Raw genomic sequence first — 15,166 nt, forward strand, 5'->3', positions numbered from 1 at the left:
GATTTATCGTGCTGTAACGTATCGTGACGTTTGCTGACTGTGCGCCCCCGGTTCAAGTCGATGCGACGTTCTAGCGAGATACGATGGTGGGACTATTTCGAGGTTGCGATGAGTGTTTGGCGCAGGAAGGACAAGCTTGGAGCCTATCTGTCTCCAGATCTGCAAGCGATCGATTGGCAAGGCCGTCGAAGTTGTGCGTACAAGTGGCCTACGACGGTCCAAGATGGGTGAGCGAATGCGACGGAACAATGGAAGGATCGAAGCCAACGAGATGTGCGAGTGCTGGCGTAAGTATCGAGATGGTATAGTGTGGTGGATCGGAGGGTGGAAGAATAGGCATCGGCAAAGTGACTTTGGACGATTCAACGCGATGATCCGCGCTTGCTTGGACGAGCAACATCAGCGCAGCAAAAGCCTCAGCAGCACAAACGAACACGCCATGGCCCAGCCAAGCCAGCCAAGCCAGTCAGCCAGCCAGCCAGCCAGCCAGCTAGCCAAAGACGCCAAAAATGCGCTCCATGAACGAACACAGCCAACTCGCCTCGGTGCGCCTTGTGCTGCCTCTTCGCTTCGCCACGCCCAAAGCCCGTGCGTCGTGCAATTCTGTAGAATGAAATTCCTTACAGAGACAACAGGCTCCTTTCTTATCAATCCGAACGCAAACAGCAATCTTGAATTGACTGCGTCAGCCAAAATGTATTCATTCGAAGGCTCTCCTTTTTCAATTTTGATCGAATCGTGTGCCCAATTCCTGACCAACTCTGTTTCGAGATCTTACACCAAAACGCGTCTCGGACATTCGCGCACGACAGCCTCACAAGCAACAGTGAGTGGAATCTCGATGTCTACGATCGACACTGTATGTGCGGTGGAAGGGTGGGGGTGACGGCGTTGCTCGACATCACAGATTCTTTGCTGCTGATACAAACGAGTGAGTGTGCCTGGAGTGCCAAAAAATCACTCGACTTTGTCCAGGTCCAAATCGGCATAGACACTCTCGGTGGGCGTCTGCCACGCATGTCTAGCCTCGTCGAAGAGCTCTTTGAAAGCATACTGCAGCTTCTCGCGTCGGTCCATGGCACCTACCATGTTCTCGCTCAACTGCGGTCGCACCGGTCCATGGTACGGCGCGGCACCCGGCTGAGGCGTGCCACTAGCTGACGACACGCCATTGGCGGCGAGCCCCTGCGAAAGGTTGGAGTCGTCGTGGTAGCTGTGACCGCCCTTCTTGCGCTTGCTCAGACTCGCCCTGATCTGTCGCAGCCGCTTGGTCCATCCGATCTCGATCTCCTTTTCCACCGAGTTGAGGCAATTCAGATAATCCTGGTACGCCATGCGGTCCTTTGCGATGCCAAACAGCCGATCCTTGCGCATCTCGTTGACCTTTTGCTGACGCGCCAGCTCGCGCTGCACCATCCTCAGCGTGGTCGAGATCTCGTCGTCAGCTCGCGTAGACCAGTCCAGGTTCTCGTCGGCGCCGAGCACTTCGAGCGCTTTGAGCTCCTTTGCGATGCGCTCTTCAAACGTCGCCATATCCTGGTCCTGCACCACACCTTCAAAGTCCAGGTCTGCTTCTCCGTCTGCATCCTCGTCGTCGCCATCCTCGTCGTCCGGTCGAGAACTATGTCCATTGAGGTTGGCCAGCAGCGCGGGCGGTATCGCTGAGCCAGCTTGGTGTCCAGCGCTGGACGCCGTCGTGTTGTCGGCCGCATCCTCCGTGTGCGAAGGTAGCAGTGAGGCCACCAGTCGTTCAGCCAACGGTCCACTGCGAGCATCGACCACCAAGGGCGACTCCAGACCTAGATGCTGATTTGACATTTGCTTGACCCTGAACGGTGGGGGCGGGGGGATCTCCAGCTCGGCTCGTGCTGCATGTTTGTTGCTATCGTCAGTGGTGCCGTTCCTCGCGACTGCGAGTGCGCTGACGTCCAACGGCAGCCCTCCTCCTGCACCCATGCTGATGGAGGGCGAGCGTGAGATGACGCCGAGAGAGTTGCCAAAGACATCCAAGGAGCCATTGGCCATGAGCGCCTCTTCTTCCTCCCACACCTCCTTGTAATGACGTCCGAGTGGCGGCATCTGAAACGGTTCGTGGTCGTCTGACTTGCTCGAAAGCCAGGCGAGGTCGTCCTCGGTGAGCGTCTTGAAGAAAGCATCGGCATAGTTGTAGAACGTGTTGATGGGCGTCTGTTGCAAGTCTCTCCCTCCTCTTCTCCCCGCGGTAGCCTCCTTGACCATGCTCTGTCCCGGGCCGATGCCACCTGGTGTACCTGGACCCACACTCTCACGCTCCAGCAGTCGATCACGTTCACGCTCCTTCTCCTTCCAGTCCTTGTTGGCGAAATCCTCCATGACCTCGCCGGGCTTGGTTGGATAGGCTCGAGGCTTACGCGACTTTTCCAGAGCAGGCATAAAGGTAGCTGGCGTGCGGGCCGGCAACTCCCAGCCGGGCGCTGGCTGGTAGATAACGGGAGGTACATGCGGCGGCTGCGCGAGCGGTGTGGACGGTAGTGGCGACGGAGATGGGAGGACACTGTTACGCCTGGTAGAGACCTGAGTGCCGTCGGATGCTTTTCGCGGAAAGCCGGGCGGGGTTTGGGCTGCTGCTGCTGCGCTGCCGGTGCCTGCATTGGCCTTGAGACGCATTCCGATGGCGGGTATCTTGGGGGTTGCGGTGCCGCCTGACGAGGTGCCGGCTGCGCTGGTAGCTGCTGCGGCTGAACGTGGTGCAGCAGCGGAGGATGAGGTGATGTGTTTGTTCGTAGCGGCAGCGCCGAGCAGAGCGCCAGCCTCGAATTCGGAGCCGGACTCGTCGTCGTTGGAGTCGGCTCCGGCATCTCTTCGTTTGCGCTTCTTGTTCTTCGCATAGGTTCGGCCAGGCCGACTGGGCATGGAGTCCTCGTCGAAATCCCATTCTGGATCAGTGGAAGCGATGCTCTCGTCGTCCGCACCGACGTCGAAGCTATGTGCTCGCGCTGCTTTGCTGCGGGGGTTCGCCTTGCCTGCCGCACCGGCTAGCTTGTTGGGCGAGTGCGACCCCGAATAGAGTGCGGAGGAGCTGGCGGGGGCGCTGTCATTGTCTCTTTCACGCTTGACCTTTACCTTGTTCTTGGAAGCAAGAGCCCCAGCTGCGGAGCCGTTCAGATTCGATGTGGAAGAGGAAGGGGCGGGTGAGGCAAAGGAACGCTCGCGCGTCTTTGGGTTCTTTGAGGATGAGGTCGAAGGTGTTGACTGGCGGGCCGAGTCAGAGTGGAGATTGAGAGCGGCGGTGGAGAGACTGGAGAGGCCAGGTGGACTGAAGAGATCGTTGGGAGCCGAATAGAAGATGGGCCTGGTGGGATCCGATGAGCGTGAATCCAGGCGGGAGAGGCGGGCGGCGGACTCTGTCTTGATCCTGCCGAGATGTTTGGCGAGCGCCGAGAGCTCGTCGAGCGAAGGTATCGAGTCATTGGGCGAGATGTTGGAAAGCTGCGCAGGGAGGAATTGGCGATAGAAGGGCGCACTGGTGCTTGCGCGAGAAGCCGATGCAGAGCCAAAGGGAGACGAAGCACCACCAGCAGCAGCAGCAGCATCGCGCGACGCTCTGGACATTGCTGTGTTCGAGTCTTTGCCTCCCATGCTGGGCGAACGACGCTAGCTTTGGGCCAGCTCCGAAGCAGAGCGGGGTGAGATGACAGAATCAGAGCCGTTGTGACGTCGGCGTCATGAAGGGAGGACCGGATCCGTTCGGCGATCAACAGTGTTTTGCAGAGACGAGTCGGGCCGGGTGGAAGCAGTTCCGAATCAGACGTCCAGCGACGGCTTCTGTGTTCGCAACGTCGATGGTACAGCAATGCGAAGGGGGCTTTTGGGGCGGACGCCCGCCAATATTGTTCGCGAGGGTGCGAAGATGGTGATGGTGAGAAAGTCGCCGATGAAGTTAGGAAGGTAAACGTGCAGATGCAACACCCACCTGTTGACGTGACGCGGTGACAATCTTGCCGATGCAAAGGACCCTCCTCGATGTTTTGTCGGCCGTGTTTCAGTCGAGTCGAGTGGAGCGGAAAAAGAATGCCTGGCCCAATGGATGGTCTAACATTTATGATAGCAATCAAACCCCAGACACGTTCTCGATTCCGAACAAAACGTGTCAGGGGCAGAGACAGATTGATTGACACACAGTCTCCCTGGCAGCTTGCGAGTGCGTCGCCGCTGCAGCTGCAACCTCGAAGTTGAGCCGGTGACGTGCCGTGCGTGCTGTCTTCGCCCATTGTTCTGAAAGTGCACATCCTGGCTCACTTCTGGTGCAACTTTAGCGCGCTGCTTTTGACGATCTGAGCAACCGATCCTCTCTCCCCTTGGTATCATCAGCAGACTGTGAGACGAGGGTGCGAGGAATGTCCACCCACCCAGCACTGCGCTGTACTACTCTGCAGTCTGCGTAAACGGACGATGATACGGGATGATGATGTGCAGCTTGGCGCGGCTCATGTCAAGCCAAGCCGAATCACAGACCTTGCCATGGAAATATTTAATCAATTCTCAAATTTGCCCGCGACAACAACGTCACATTACTTGAAAGCGACGCCCAGAACGGGTCAAGGCAGCCAGCCCCTCATCATGTCTTGTGTCCTGCATGCTGCAGCTTGGTGTTGTTCGGAATTGTACACTGGACTTGCATCGCTGTGCATTTATCACACTCCACGACCGTGCACGCATATCATTGGGTTTCAGCGAACAGGCGAATTTCCCCAGAATTGAACCACAGCCGCCCGCAGCCTCTGTCCAACTCACCGTCCATGCTGCCACTGAGATCAAGATCGACCTTTGCGCTCTACGCCCATCCCCTTCGCTGATCATCTGCCCTCACCGTTACCATCGTTGCTGTTGCTGGCCCTTTCTCCCCTCGCCTACCCATCTTCGCCGTCTCATTCCCGCATTTACCTCGCCGACCCGTTCAAGGAGAGTCTCTTGCCTTTGGACGTCCATCGATCGGCGCAACAACGATCTCTGAAGCGCTCACTTCCTTAGATCTGTACATATCTATCCAGCTGCTTCTCTGTGGATTGATCGACATACTCACGGCATTTGGATCAGCGTCACCACCATGTCGGCAGCAGCTACAGACGCTCCTGCCGTAGCGACGGGCGACAAGGATGCAACAGCAGACGAGATCGCTGCTGCACCCGAGGCAGTCCAGATGACCGACGAAGAAGAGCTTGGTGCCGCCTCTGATAAGGACCAAAGCGATTCGGGCAAGCTCAGGACGCTCATGGGTATCCTTAAACGTATGGTCGGAGTCAAAGATATCGCTGCTATCCGCATCTCGCTTCCCGCCAACCTTTTGGAACCCGTGCCAAACCTCGAATACTGGAACTACCTCGATCGCGGCGATTTTTTCACACTCGTCGCCGACCTCGATGACCCGCTCGATCGTATGCTCGCCGTGCTCCGCTTCACCTTCACCAAGGAGCTCAAGTACGTAAAGGGCAAAGTATGCAAGCCCTACAACTCGATCCTCGGAGAGCACTTCCGCTGCCACTGGGACTTTGAGCCAGTCAAGTTGGCAGACTCGCACATCCTCCCCGTACAGGCGCTCTCCACCGACACTCCCGAACCGCTTCCACTCGTAGCTACTCAGGCTCGCACTCCCACCCTGTCAGCCAAGAAGGGCAGCGCACCTCCGTCGCCTCTCGTCCAGGCCCAAGACAACAACAGCAAGTCGTCGCGCCCTGCCTCGATCAAAGGCGTAAGCTCTGAGAGCTCCAACCCGACGGGCACCGCAAAGAAAGGTCTCTCAAAGCTGCTTGGTCGCAAGAAGAGCACCACCAAAGACGCTTCCGAGACGCACACTTCGGCGGCGTCCACTGCATCCACAGCGGCCAGCGACGAGCTCGAAGGCAACGACAACGTCTCAGCTTCAACCAACACACAGCGCGCCGGAAAACAGCGTCTCTGCTTCCTGACCGAGCAGGTTAGTCACCATCCGCCCGTCTCCTCCTTCTTCTGCGAGGCCAAAGATGCAGGCGTGCAACTGTACGGCGTCGACCAGCTTGGTGCCAAGTTTACCGGTACCAGCGTCAAAGTCTTTCCCGGCGAGCAGAACCAGGGCATCTTTCTTCGCCTCACTGACAACGCAAAGTGCGGTGCTGCGGGTGAAGAGTACCAGATCACCCACCCCACTGCATCCATCAACGGCCTCTTGCGAGGCAGCCTGTGGGTGGCCATCTGCGACAACCTCTTCGTCACATGTCGAGGTGGCAAAAGGGACAAGGGTGAGGGAGACGACGGGACACGATTGCGCGCCATCGTCGAGTACAAGGACGAGAGCTGGATCTCCAAGGCCAAGTATGCGCTAGAAGGTGTCATTTACGAGTACGAACCCAACGACGACCCAGAAGAGTACACGAGCGCCAAGCAGGTGCCATCGGACAAGGTTTTGGCGACCTTTGAAGGATGCTGGAAAGGCAAGATCACATACAAGAAGAAAGGAGACAAGGACGCACGCCTGCTGCTCAACGTCAACGATGTCGATCCCATCTCCAAGTCGGTACGGCCGCTGTCGGCACAGGACGAAATGGAGAGTCGGAGGATCTGGGATCCCGTCACGCAGGCCATCTTGTCCAAGAAGTTCAGCGAAGCCACCAAGCAAAAGCAGGACATTGAGCAGAAGCAACGCAACACGGCTGCCGAACGCAAGAGGCAAGGCGAAACTTTCACGCCTCGCTTCTTTGATGCCGACATCTCGGATGGGCGGCCCAAACTCACAGAAGAAGGCAGGAAGGCGCTGGACGGAGAGCACGAGTTGGTCGGCTACGATGCATCGTCAGTAGGCAAGGACGATGCCGCTGCTGCTCAGGACGATGACGAAGACGACTTCCAAGACGCCGAGAATTGACACGCGCGCAGATGAACGTTCACCTAGAAATCAGGAATGGCCGTTGCTCCTTTTGCTTCCGTCGCTCTGTGGTCCATCGAACTCTATCTCGATCTCTAATTTTACAGTGCACAGGAGTCTTATAGCAGGCTGTGGCCTGTGAATCACCACACTGCTTCGACTGAATAATGCCACTCCAATTCACCCCAAGAGTCGCTGACACGCCGTGCAAGTTGAGATCCATTGCAACGCACTGAAATTGCGTCCGTTATGCTGAACTGCAGCGAAACGAAAAATCACGCTCGTGCCTCCTTCTGACTCGTCGCCCCTACCCTCCTCGATGCCCTCCTCTTCCTCTCTTCCATCTTCAACTCCCTCTCCAAACCCTTAACCTGCTGCAGCGCGGCCATCTTCTTCCTCTTCCACCTCACCGATCTCTCCTTCCTCCTCGTCCTCTTTGCTGCTTTACATGCGTTGAGATCGGTTGGTTGGGTGGTGCGTAACAGCTTGATCGACGTTGGTCTCTGCAGCAAGTTGAGGTTGGTTTGTGAGGATGTGGAAGAGAGGATGGCGGTTTCGAGCCAGGCAGCGCGTGGGAGACAGGTGGAGCATGTTTCGCGTTGGATGGCGCTGAGTAGGTGATCGAGGTGGTGTGGAGGGAAGGCGGTGGTGAGGGCGAAGATGGAGGTGCGGCGGAGGTTGAGCGCTTGCGCGAGGAGGGGTTCGGAGGCGGAGGGGAGGGGGAAGAGGAGTACGCCGCCGTGAAGGTCCGGTTGGGAGGCGTGCAGGACGGCGTTACGAGCAGCGACCAGCATCGGAAGGTGCGAGACCAGGCTTGGTGAGGGGAGGTCGTGACGACACACGAAGACGATTCGAACGCTAGGTGGTGCTGCTTCAGTCTGCGCTTGCTTGCCTTTAGCCTCCGAGGTGTTGGTTTGTATCCTTGCCAGATCCCGAGCGATATCGTCCTCAATAGCACGCGTGATGCTGTTGATCCCGGCCAGGACTTGTACATGCGCGACCTTGTCCGCTCCGTTTTCAATGTCCATATCCTCGCCTCGTGCACCTTCGCCTGGCTTTGACGACCCCGCGCGTGACCTCCTCCCCAGATCGCGGTACAGCGCTGCCTGGACATCCGCCTTTGCAAGAACCTCCAACAGCGTATGAAGCACCACTTTGGATCCAGCAACGGGCATCTCGGGCCAGCTCACGGCGGTAGAGCTCGCCAGTACAGGTCGAAACACCGGTTTCCTATTCGGCGGAACACCTGACGTGGCTGCGACTGCGCCCTTTGAATGCTTTTGCACGCGATCGTTCTTAACATGGGCATCAGGTTGTTTGCTGCCCGACGCCGTCGCCTCCTGCTGTCCTGCAATGTCATGTTTGGTCACAGTGTCGACCGAAGGAGCTGGGACCCTGGTCGAGACATCTTTCTTCTTGCCCTTCTGCCTATCATCAAGACTTGTCTGGACACTTGCGCTCGTAGCGTGCGACTGCGGCTGTGTGAACGATCCGAAAGCAGCCAACCCAGCCGCCTGGCCGAGGTTCGACGTCAGCTTTGAGCTGGAACCCAAGAGCGACGCTAGAGCCGCATCCTTTCCGTGAGGCTGAGGAACGAATAGTGATGACAGTGATGATGCGAGCGATGATGCGGAGGACGAGCCGAAGGGGCTTGCGGAGGAAGAAGGGTGGTGGGCGGGGCGCTGCTTGTTGCGAGAGGCGGCGCGAATGGTGGTGCCCTTATCGACTGTTGCCTTTTTCGGCGGCATGTTGATGCCGTGTGACGATGATGCTCGAGGCTGGAGTCGTCGGCCTTCTGAGCGGAGTACGGACGCTGCAGGCGATGGTTGATGGCGGATGTGGGTATGAAGAGGAGCAAGGGTGGAAGACGGCCAAAATTTGTGTAGCACCGCAACCCCGAAATCCGGAAAATGTGGAGTAGCGCCGCACAAGGGATTCCACACGCATTCATCGACTTGCACAAGTGGACGGGCCACACCCTCGCAACTGCTTCACCCACAACCTCCACCATCAATCCTCGATCGGTCCCATCAACGGCGTCGCTCATTGCAAAGGATGGACACCAAAAGGCTGCAAGTACCCGTCATCGGGTTGCGCAGATCCGGCAAGAGCTCCATCCTCAACGTCGTCTACAACGAGCTTCACCCGGACGACACTGTCTTCCTCGAATCCACCACAAAACCCAGCTTCATCCTCTCTGATAGCTTCCTGCCCATCCGCATCATCGACACTCCCAGCCGTGTCCTTCTGGGTGATGTCCGATTGGAGAAAGGGATCCCGCTCTCCACTGCTGCTGCCGGTCGTGCCGGTCCACCACCTCCTGTCCCGGCTCGAAATGCTCCCACGCATAGCCAGAACATCGCCAGCGTAGCATCCGGGTCAGTCTCGGCCGCAGCGGCTGCTGCAGGGGCGATAGGCGTTGGACTCACACCCGAGCTTCTCCCATGGACCGAAGTCTCGGCCGTCGTATTCGTCATCGATTCGCAGGACGACTACTACGAGGCCCTTTCCAAGCTTCAATCCATCATCCTATCCGCCTTTGCAGAGAATCAGACCATCGAATTTCACGTATTTGTCCACAAGATCGATGGATACTCCAACGACTATCGCCAGGATACGCTCTCGACGATCCAGGGCAAAGTGCTCGATGATCTGGTGGACAGCAGTCCGAGCTTTATCGCTCAACCGTGGTCGTATCCTGAACCTTTGCCGGTCAAAGAAGCAGATAAGAAGAACGGAAAGCACAGGAGTAGGAGCAAGAGCAAGGAATTCAGCTTCTCGAGATCGCCAGCCGCAGGCGGGAATAGCAGTTCGGGTGGTGGGGGGTACGATGCGAGCGCGTCGGAGTTCTCGAGCTTCTCAGCGGGTGGGCATCGGTCGGATGTGGCACCCGAACCGGGTCAGATCAACCTAGATCAGGCGGTGAGGTTGCATTGCCACGCAACGTCGATCTACGATACGAGCGTGTTTGTAGCCATCAGCAAGGTGCAGCAGAGTCTGGCGCACAAGGTCAAGCCGGAAGAACCGATGGATGCGGAGCCGACGAATGGAGCGACGCAGGCGGCGTCCGCTGCGGATGGCGATAAGCCGACGCGTCCAGCAGCAGTTGCGACGACACTACGACGCAGCCTGTCGCTGGCAGAGTCGATGGAGCAGGTGTGCGATTCGATCTGTGCGACGTGTCGCTTCGAGAATGCGTTCCTGTTTGATCTGCCGACGAGGACGTACATCGGATCGGACTCTGCGCCGTTCGACGCGGCTTCGTTCGACCTGGTGTTCGACTATGCGGGATTCCTCGGCAAGTTCGCCGGTTTGTACGCGGGAGTATCGAACGACTCTGCGACAGCGGCTCCATCGCAAGCGGCGACTCCTGCAGCAAGTGGATCGAGTTCGGCGTTCCAGCTGTCCACATCGCCCTCTTCCGCACGCCGATTCCTGCTCGGGCGTATGTCGAAGGAAAGCAAGGCGAACACGGTCGACGCTTCACCGAGCGTCGCTGGCAAGTCGTCCGCAGGGGGCCCGGTGCAGAGGTGGGCTAGTTCGGTGACGAGGCTGCAGCCGGATAGGTCGTTGTGCTTCTGGCAGCTGAATCATCGGTTGGCGTTGATAGCGCTGATCCAATCGGACGTGCATGCCAAGCAGACCGGGCTGATTGATTATAATGTGACGTTCTTCAGGAGGGCGGTTCAGGGGTTGTACGGTCTAGCTCAGACCAGCACTTGATCTCGAGACACATGTAATGGCAAAAAAGGTTTTCATCGTGATCAAGAGGTCGCGTTGACGAATCGAGTGATTGTGACGCAGTGAAAGCGATGGGTGCAAGCAGTGTGTTTTTCAAACGGCAGTTCTAACGGCGCGTCTCAACCACCTCCTCCTCCTGGTCTCTGCTTTGCTCTTCGGATCGTGATCGACCACACCGGCGCTCAACGGGAAAATCGTGCTCCTCGCATCCGCGTTCGTCCCCTCCTCACCATCCAGCAGCGTCTCGCTATCGTCGTCGTCTGCCTCACCCTGCACATCAAAGATCGAAGGCGGGTAGTCGGGTACACCGCCGCCATGACCGTACGAATAGCTCGCGGGCTTCTGCCAGCTACCATCCGTATACACGTATCCTTGATCGTCGGTGCCTACGGCGGACCAGCTGCCGCCCCAGTCGATCCTCCAGTCGTCGCCGGGGATCCACTCCCAACCGGGTTCGAGCTTCATCGCTACTTGCCTGCTGTTTTGACGCAAAAAAAGGAAAGGTCAGCTAAAGAAGTTTTCTCACAATGTCCAGTTCTGCAAGGTTCGGGACTCACCTGACATCGATCCGACTGCCTGGCAACACCTCCACCTCATCGCTGCTCCAACCATCCGGACCTTTCGTCCACGGCAACCTCTCCCCCATCCTCAAATTATGCCCACTCCATCCCCCCACCACTCCACTAGAACTAGCCGCCCTCTTGCCCCCCACAAACCTCTCGTTCTCAAACATCTCCACATTCCTCCATCCCTTCTCCCACACGAAATCATCCAACCGATCTTGTTCCACCCACTCCCTCACCTTATGTCCACCTTCCTTGGCGATCTTGATCAACTTCCTCCCCTCTCTGCTCGTATCCACCCGCTTCACCAAGCCTTCTATCGCAGGTTTCGTCCAAGGATGATTCAAGATGAACGCGCCCTCACCCGCGACAAACATCACCGCTCGGAAGGGGATGTACGGTGCAACAAAGAACATTAACACCGTCGTCAACAGCGACAGCTGGAGGATGTGCAGACTTCGACTGTAGCTCGACCAGTTGAGGTAGGGAACGGTGGGGGCGAGCAGATCGTAGCCGTCGATGATCATGCGCATCATGTTTTGGATGTCGCGCAGGTTCTCGTAGTATTTGACGGTGCCTTCGTGGGGTGGATTGGGGACAAGCGGTGGTTGAATGTTGCCTTCGCCGGTGCTGGTGGGGAAGGTGGTGGAGTAGGAGAGGACGTCCGCTGGAGAAGCAGCGGCGGTGGATTCGGATGATTTGGTGGATGGGGACTTAGGTACTTCCATACGAATGCTGGGTGTCATGTTGTCCTGGAACCGCGCGCGATGGGTCATGACGAGGATGATGGAGAGGATCGTACTGGGAGCCAAGAGCAACAACCACGGGTAGATCGAGACAACTGCCCAGATGGCCATCCACATCAACGTCCAATTGGTATCTTGCCACAGCAGAGTCGCTTCAGCTCCATCCTGGAACCAAAAGATGGGCCCGGACTTCTGCACGAACCCTCGGAAGTTCTTGGTCGTTGTCGGGAGTGACAGCGGCTCCTTGTTCTGCGCTACGGGTAGTCGAGGCGGTGCAGCTGAAGCAGCGAGCACCGACTCGATGGCGAAAGACTGCAGCGCCATGGACGTCTGCTGGAAAAGACCGGATGGCGATCGTGAGCTAGACACTTCGGAGGACGGCGTGCCGATCTGTGAGGATGACGAGGAGAGACGTCGTCCGGAGGGCGAGGGGGAAGAGGATGCGAAGCGCGATGCACTGAACAGCGACGTTCGAGCCTTGCCGGACGTCGGCGAGACCGATGCGTCGTCCATCTTGGAGTTTGTTTCCTGTGGGTTATGATCAACCCTCTTGAGCTACGTCAGGTGGTCAGATAGGAAGAGATGATGGTTGGAGGAAAGCATGACAAGGTGCGACATTCCTCCTTTGCCCCGCATCACGCGTGCCGCTGATATCTTTCTGCTGGCTCAAGCGCTCCGATTTTCCGGCAGACGACTGTGCTCCACTTTCGAGCATCTGCAGCGTGAAAAAGGAGGCAGTGAAATTTCCACTGATGTTAGGTTTGTGGATCGTGCGGCACTGCTTTTGTGACCTTCTCGATGCTGCTCAAAACGTCGTTCGAGGGTGATCTTTGCAAAGCTGGACAGACAATGACGACAGTACCGAGTGTATGGTGATGACATGCTAGTATACAATTACAGATGGTCGGAATCAGGGTAGGGCATGCAAAAGGTAATCTCGGGGCCTGGTCTTGCACGTCAAAGCGGTCTTAGACCCGGCAAACAGCTGTGCGTCAAAGATCTGCTGCGCCTCGTGCGAACCCTGCTCCCTCCAATCCAGATCGATCCAGCGTTCGGCATCTGCCTCTCGTTGAGCTGCCATGAGCTGGTCGCGCGCTTCGCTCGTCCCGCCACCGCCCATCATCATCCCACCTGGTTTCTTCGCATTCGGATCGGTGCGCAACGCAACACTGAGCGTCTGTGCCGTCGGCTTCTTGACGTCCTTCTTCGCTTTAGATCGGGAAGATCCTTCACCGGAAGCCTCCATCTCGATCAGCTCGTCTTCGTCCTCCTCGTCCGAACCGAGTTCACCGGCTAGCGCAGCTCGATCTCGACGCTTTTCTGCTTCGCGCGCCTCGTCCAACGCATCGAGGTAGTTCATCGAGGGTCGCAGTTGCACGATCGACTCGAGGCGGGTGAGGTGGAGCGCTTGATCGCGGATGACGCCGACCATGTATTCGGTAGCGTTGGGAACTTGTGTGCTCTCGAGCTTGATCTTCTCGAGCTTCTTGGGTCCGCGGTTCGACTGCGCTTCGTGATCCTTTTCCTGCTTGACTCGACTCCTGCTGCCGGAAGCGACGGGTTCAGACGTCGCTGCGGCACCTCCATGTGCTGCGTCAGCTCGTGCCTGCTTTTGCGCCAAGACTTCGGCTCCTGCCCCGAACTCGGTACCTCGATCCGTGTTGTACACTTCCTCTCGAACGTCGAGCGGCAGTTCCACCTCCACACGGTTGGCTCGTGGTCGCCATCGGCTCGACACTTTGAGGCCTCGGGCAGCTGCCGAGTAAGGTACCGGAAGCGGTCTGTCTCGTGGATAGATTGGGTATTGGAAGACATGCAGAGAAGAGTCGCCGAGGAGAGACTTGCTGAGGTAGACTGGCAGGGATGCAACCAGTTCCGAGTCGGGTGGGAGGTCGCTGGTCGACGATGTTGGCAGTGTCGTTGAGAGGGGCGGCGCTGTTCCGTTTTGAGCTGGTGTTGAAGGATCCATGGATGCGTCACCTCCTCCAGGAGGGTGATGCGCTTCAGCCATGTCGACGATGAGGCTGGTGGTGGGCAAAAAGGATGCTGAATGCGAAAGGGTCTGCAAGAAGATGTAAACCAAAAATCTCAAAAAATTAACACCTCGAAAAATTCTGGTTAAATAAAATTTGGACGAGAAACATGGTCAGTGCTCGGAAAAGCGTACGGGAAGCCGAGAAGATCGATCGACAAAGCGCTGCAATATTTCAAGAAGAAACCAAAAAGAACCGCTTCCGGTTGACTTCGATTCACCACCATCACTCTCCTCCAAATACCGAAATGTTCGCTCGTACCGCCATCCCCGCTTTCCGTGCCGCCTCTGTGCGTGCCTTCTCGACCCAGGCTGCCAGCACTGGCACCGCCTCTGCTCGTCGCTACATGGGTGCTGCCGCCCTCGCCGCCGGAGGTGCTCTCACCTACTCGGCCTTCGCTGCGCCTTCCGTCCACCTCGAGGGCCCAACCACCATCGCCGGTGAGCTCGGTACGTCGACCGAAAAGTCGTACGTCATGATCAAGCCCGACGGTGTCTCCCGTCAGATCGTCGGCGACATCATCAGCCGCTTTGAACGCCGTGGATACAAGCTCGTGGCGCTCAAGACGCTGATCCCGTCCGAGGAGCTCGCCAAGGAGCACTACATCGACCTCGCCAAGAAGCCCTTCTACGGCGGTCTGGTCAAGTACATCACCAGCGGCACTCCCGTCGTCGCCATGGTGTGGCAGGGCAAGGACGTCATCCGCCAGGGTCGTCGCCTCGTGGGTGCCACCAACCCGCTCGACGCCGCACCCGGTTCCATCCGCGGCGACTTCTGCGTCTCGGTCGGACGCAACATCATCCACGCTTCCGACTCGCACGAGTCGGCCACCAAGGAGATTGGTCTCTGGTTCCACGAGAAGGAGCTGGCGACGGAGTACAAGCCCATCGCTTGGGACATGATCATGGCCGACAACTAAGAAGGAATCTATCGTCGAGTCGAGGCTGTTCGAAAGGAAAGTCACAATAGAGACCTATGCTTAAAAGATCGATGTATGCGTCTGCGTGAGCATGTCTGTCGAGCTTCTTGAACGCTGCTCTTCCGCAGGTTGTCTCTGCCGATGAGACGATAATACGTGAGCGCGCCATCACTCATGAGAACCGCTGGTCATTGTGTAATGTACAATTGAGATTGATCTGCGTACGGCGACAGACGACATCCAATGAGATGAGAGAGATGCGAGTGAGATATATCCAGGTGAACCGG

The 15,166-nt window shown here is 57.5% G+C and overlaps 7 protein-coding genes across 7 annotated transcripts; 3 read left to right on the forward strand and 4 right to left on the reverse strand.

The window, feature by feature from the left end:
- Positions 1-957: 957 nt before the first annotated feature.
- On the reverse strand, positions 958-3,591 carry PHSY_005132 (transcriptional regulator Ngg1; the record flags this gene model as incomplete). The annotated part of the gene is made up of 1 exon (XM_012335743.1): positions 958-3,591. The coding sequence occupies one exon, from the start codon at positions 3,589-3,591 to the stop codon at positions 958-960; it is 2,634 nt and encodes an 877-aa protein (XP_012191133.1).
- A 1,495-nt stretch (positions 3,592-5,086) lies between these two features.
- PHSY_005133 (predicted oxysterol binding protein) lies at positions 5,087-6,877 on the forward strand (the record flags this gene model as incomplete). Its single annotated transcript, XM_012335744.1, has 1 exon — positions 5,087-6,877. The coding sequence occupies one exon, from the start codon at positions 5,087-5,089 to the stop codon at positions 6,875-6,877; it is 1,791 nt and encodes a 596-aa protein (XP_012191134.1).
- A 275-nt stretch (positions 6,878-7,152) lies between these two features.
- Positions 7,153-8,625, reverse strand: PHSY_005134 (hypothetical protein; the record flags this gene model as incomplete). The annotated part of the gene is made up of 1 exon (XM_012335745.1): positions 7,153-8,625. One exon carries the CDS (start codon positions 8,623-8,625, stop codon positions 7,153-7,155), a length of 1,473 nt encoding a protein of 490 aa, XP_012191135.1.
- A 307-nt stretch (positions 8,626-8,932) lies between these two features.
- PHSY_005135 (hypothetical protein) lies at positions 8,933-10,600 on the forward strand (the record flags this gene model as incomplete). Its single annotated transcript, XM_012335746.1, has 1 exon — positions 8,933-10,600. The coding sequence occupies one exon, from the start codon at positions 8,933-8,935 to the stop codon at positions 10,598-10,600; it is 1,668 nt and encodes a 555-aa protein (XP_012191136.1).
- A 111-nt stretch (positions 10,601-10,711) lies between these two features.
- On the reverse strand, positions 10,712-12,440 carry PHSY_005136 (hypothetical protein; the record flags this gene model as incomplete). The annotated part of the gene is made up of 2 exons (XM_012335747.1): positions 10,712-11,096; positions 11,176-12,440. The coding sequence occupies 2 exons, from the start codon at positions 12,438-12,440 to the stop codon at positions 10,712-10,714; spliced, it is 1,650 nt and encodes a 549-aa protein (XP_012191137.1).
- Positions 12,441-12,837: 397 nt separating this feature from the next.
- PHSY_005137 (hypothetical protein) lies at positions 12,838-13,938 on the reverse strand (the record flags this gene model as incomplete). The annotated part of the gene is made up of 1 exon (XM_012335748.1): positions 12,838-13,938. One exon carries the CDS (start codon positions 13,936-13,938, stop codon positions 12,838-12,840), a length of 1,101 nt encoding a protein of 366 aa, XP_012191138.1.
- A 131-nt stretch (positions 13,939-14,069) lies between these two features.
- Positions 14,070-14,879, forward strand: PHSY_005138 (nucleoside-diphosphate kinase; the record flags this gene model as incomplete). The annotated part of the gene is made up of 1 exon (XM_012335749.1): positions 14,070-14,879. One exon carries the CDS (start codon positions 14,070-14,072, stop codon positions 14,877-14,879), a length of 810 nt encoding a protein of 269 aa, XP_012191139.1.
- Positions 14,880-15,166: the final 287 nt, after the last annotated feature.

This window comes from Pseudozyma hubeiensis (assembly GCF_000403515.1).
Source record: "Pseudozyma hubeiensis SY62 DNA, scaffold: PHS47, whole genome shotgun sequence".
NCBI classification, from domain to species: Eukaryota; Fungi; Basidiomycota; class Ustilaginomycetes; order Ustilaginales; family Ustilaginaceae; genus Pseudozyma; species Pseudozyma hubeiensis.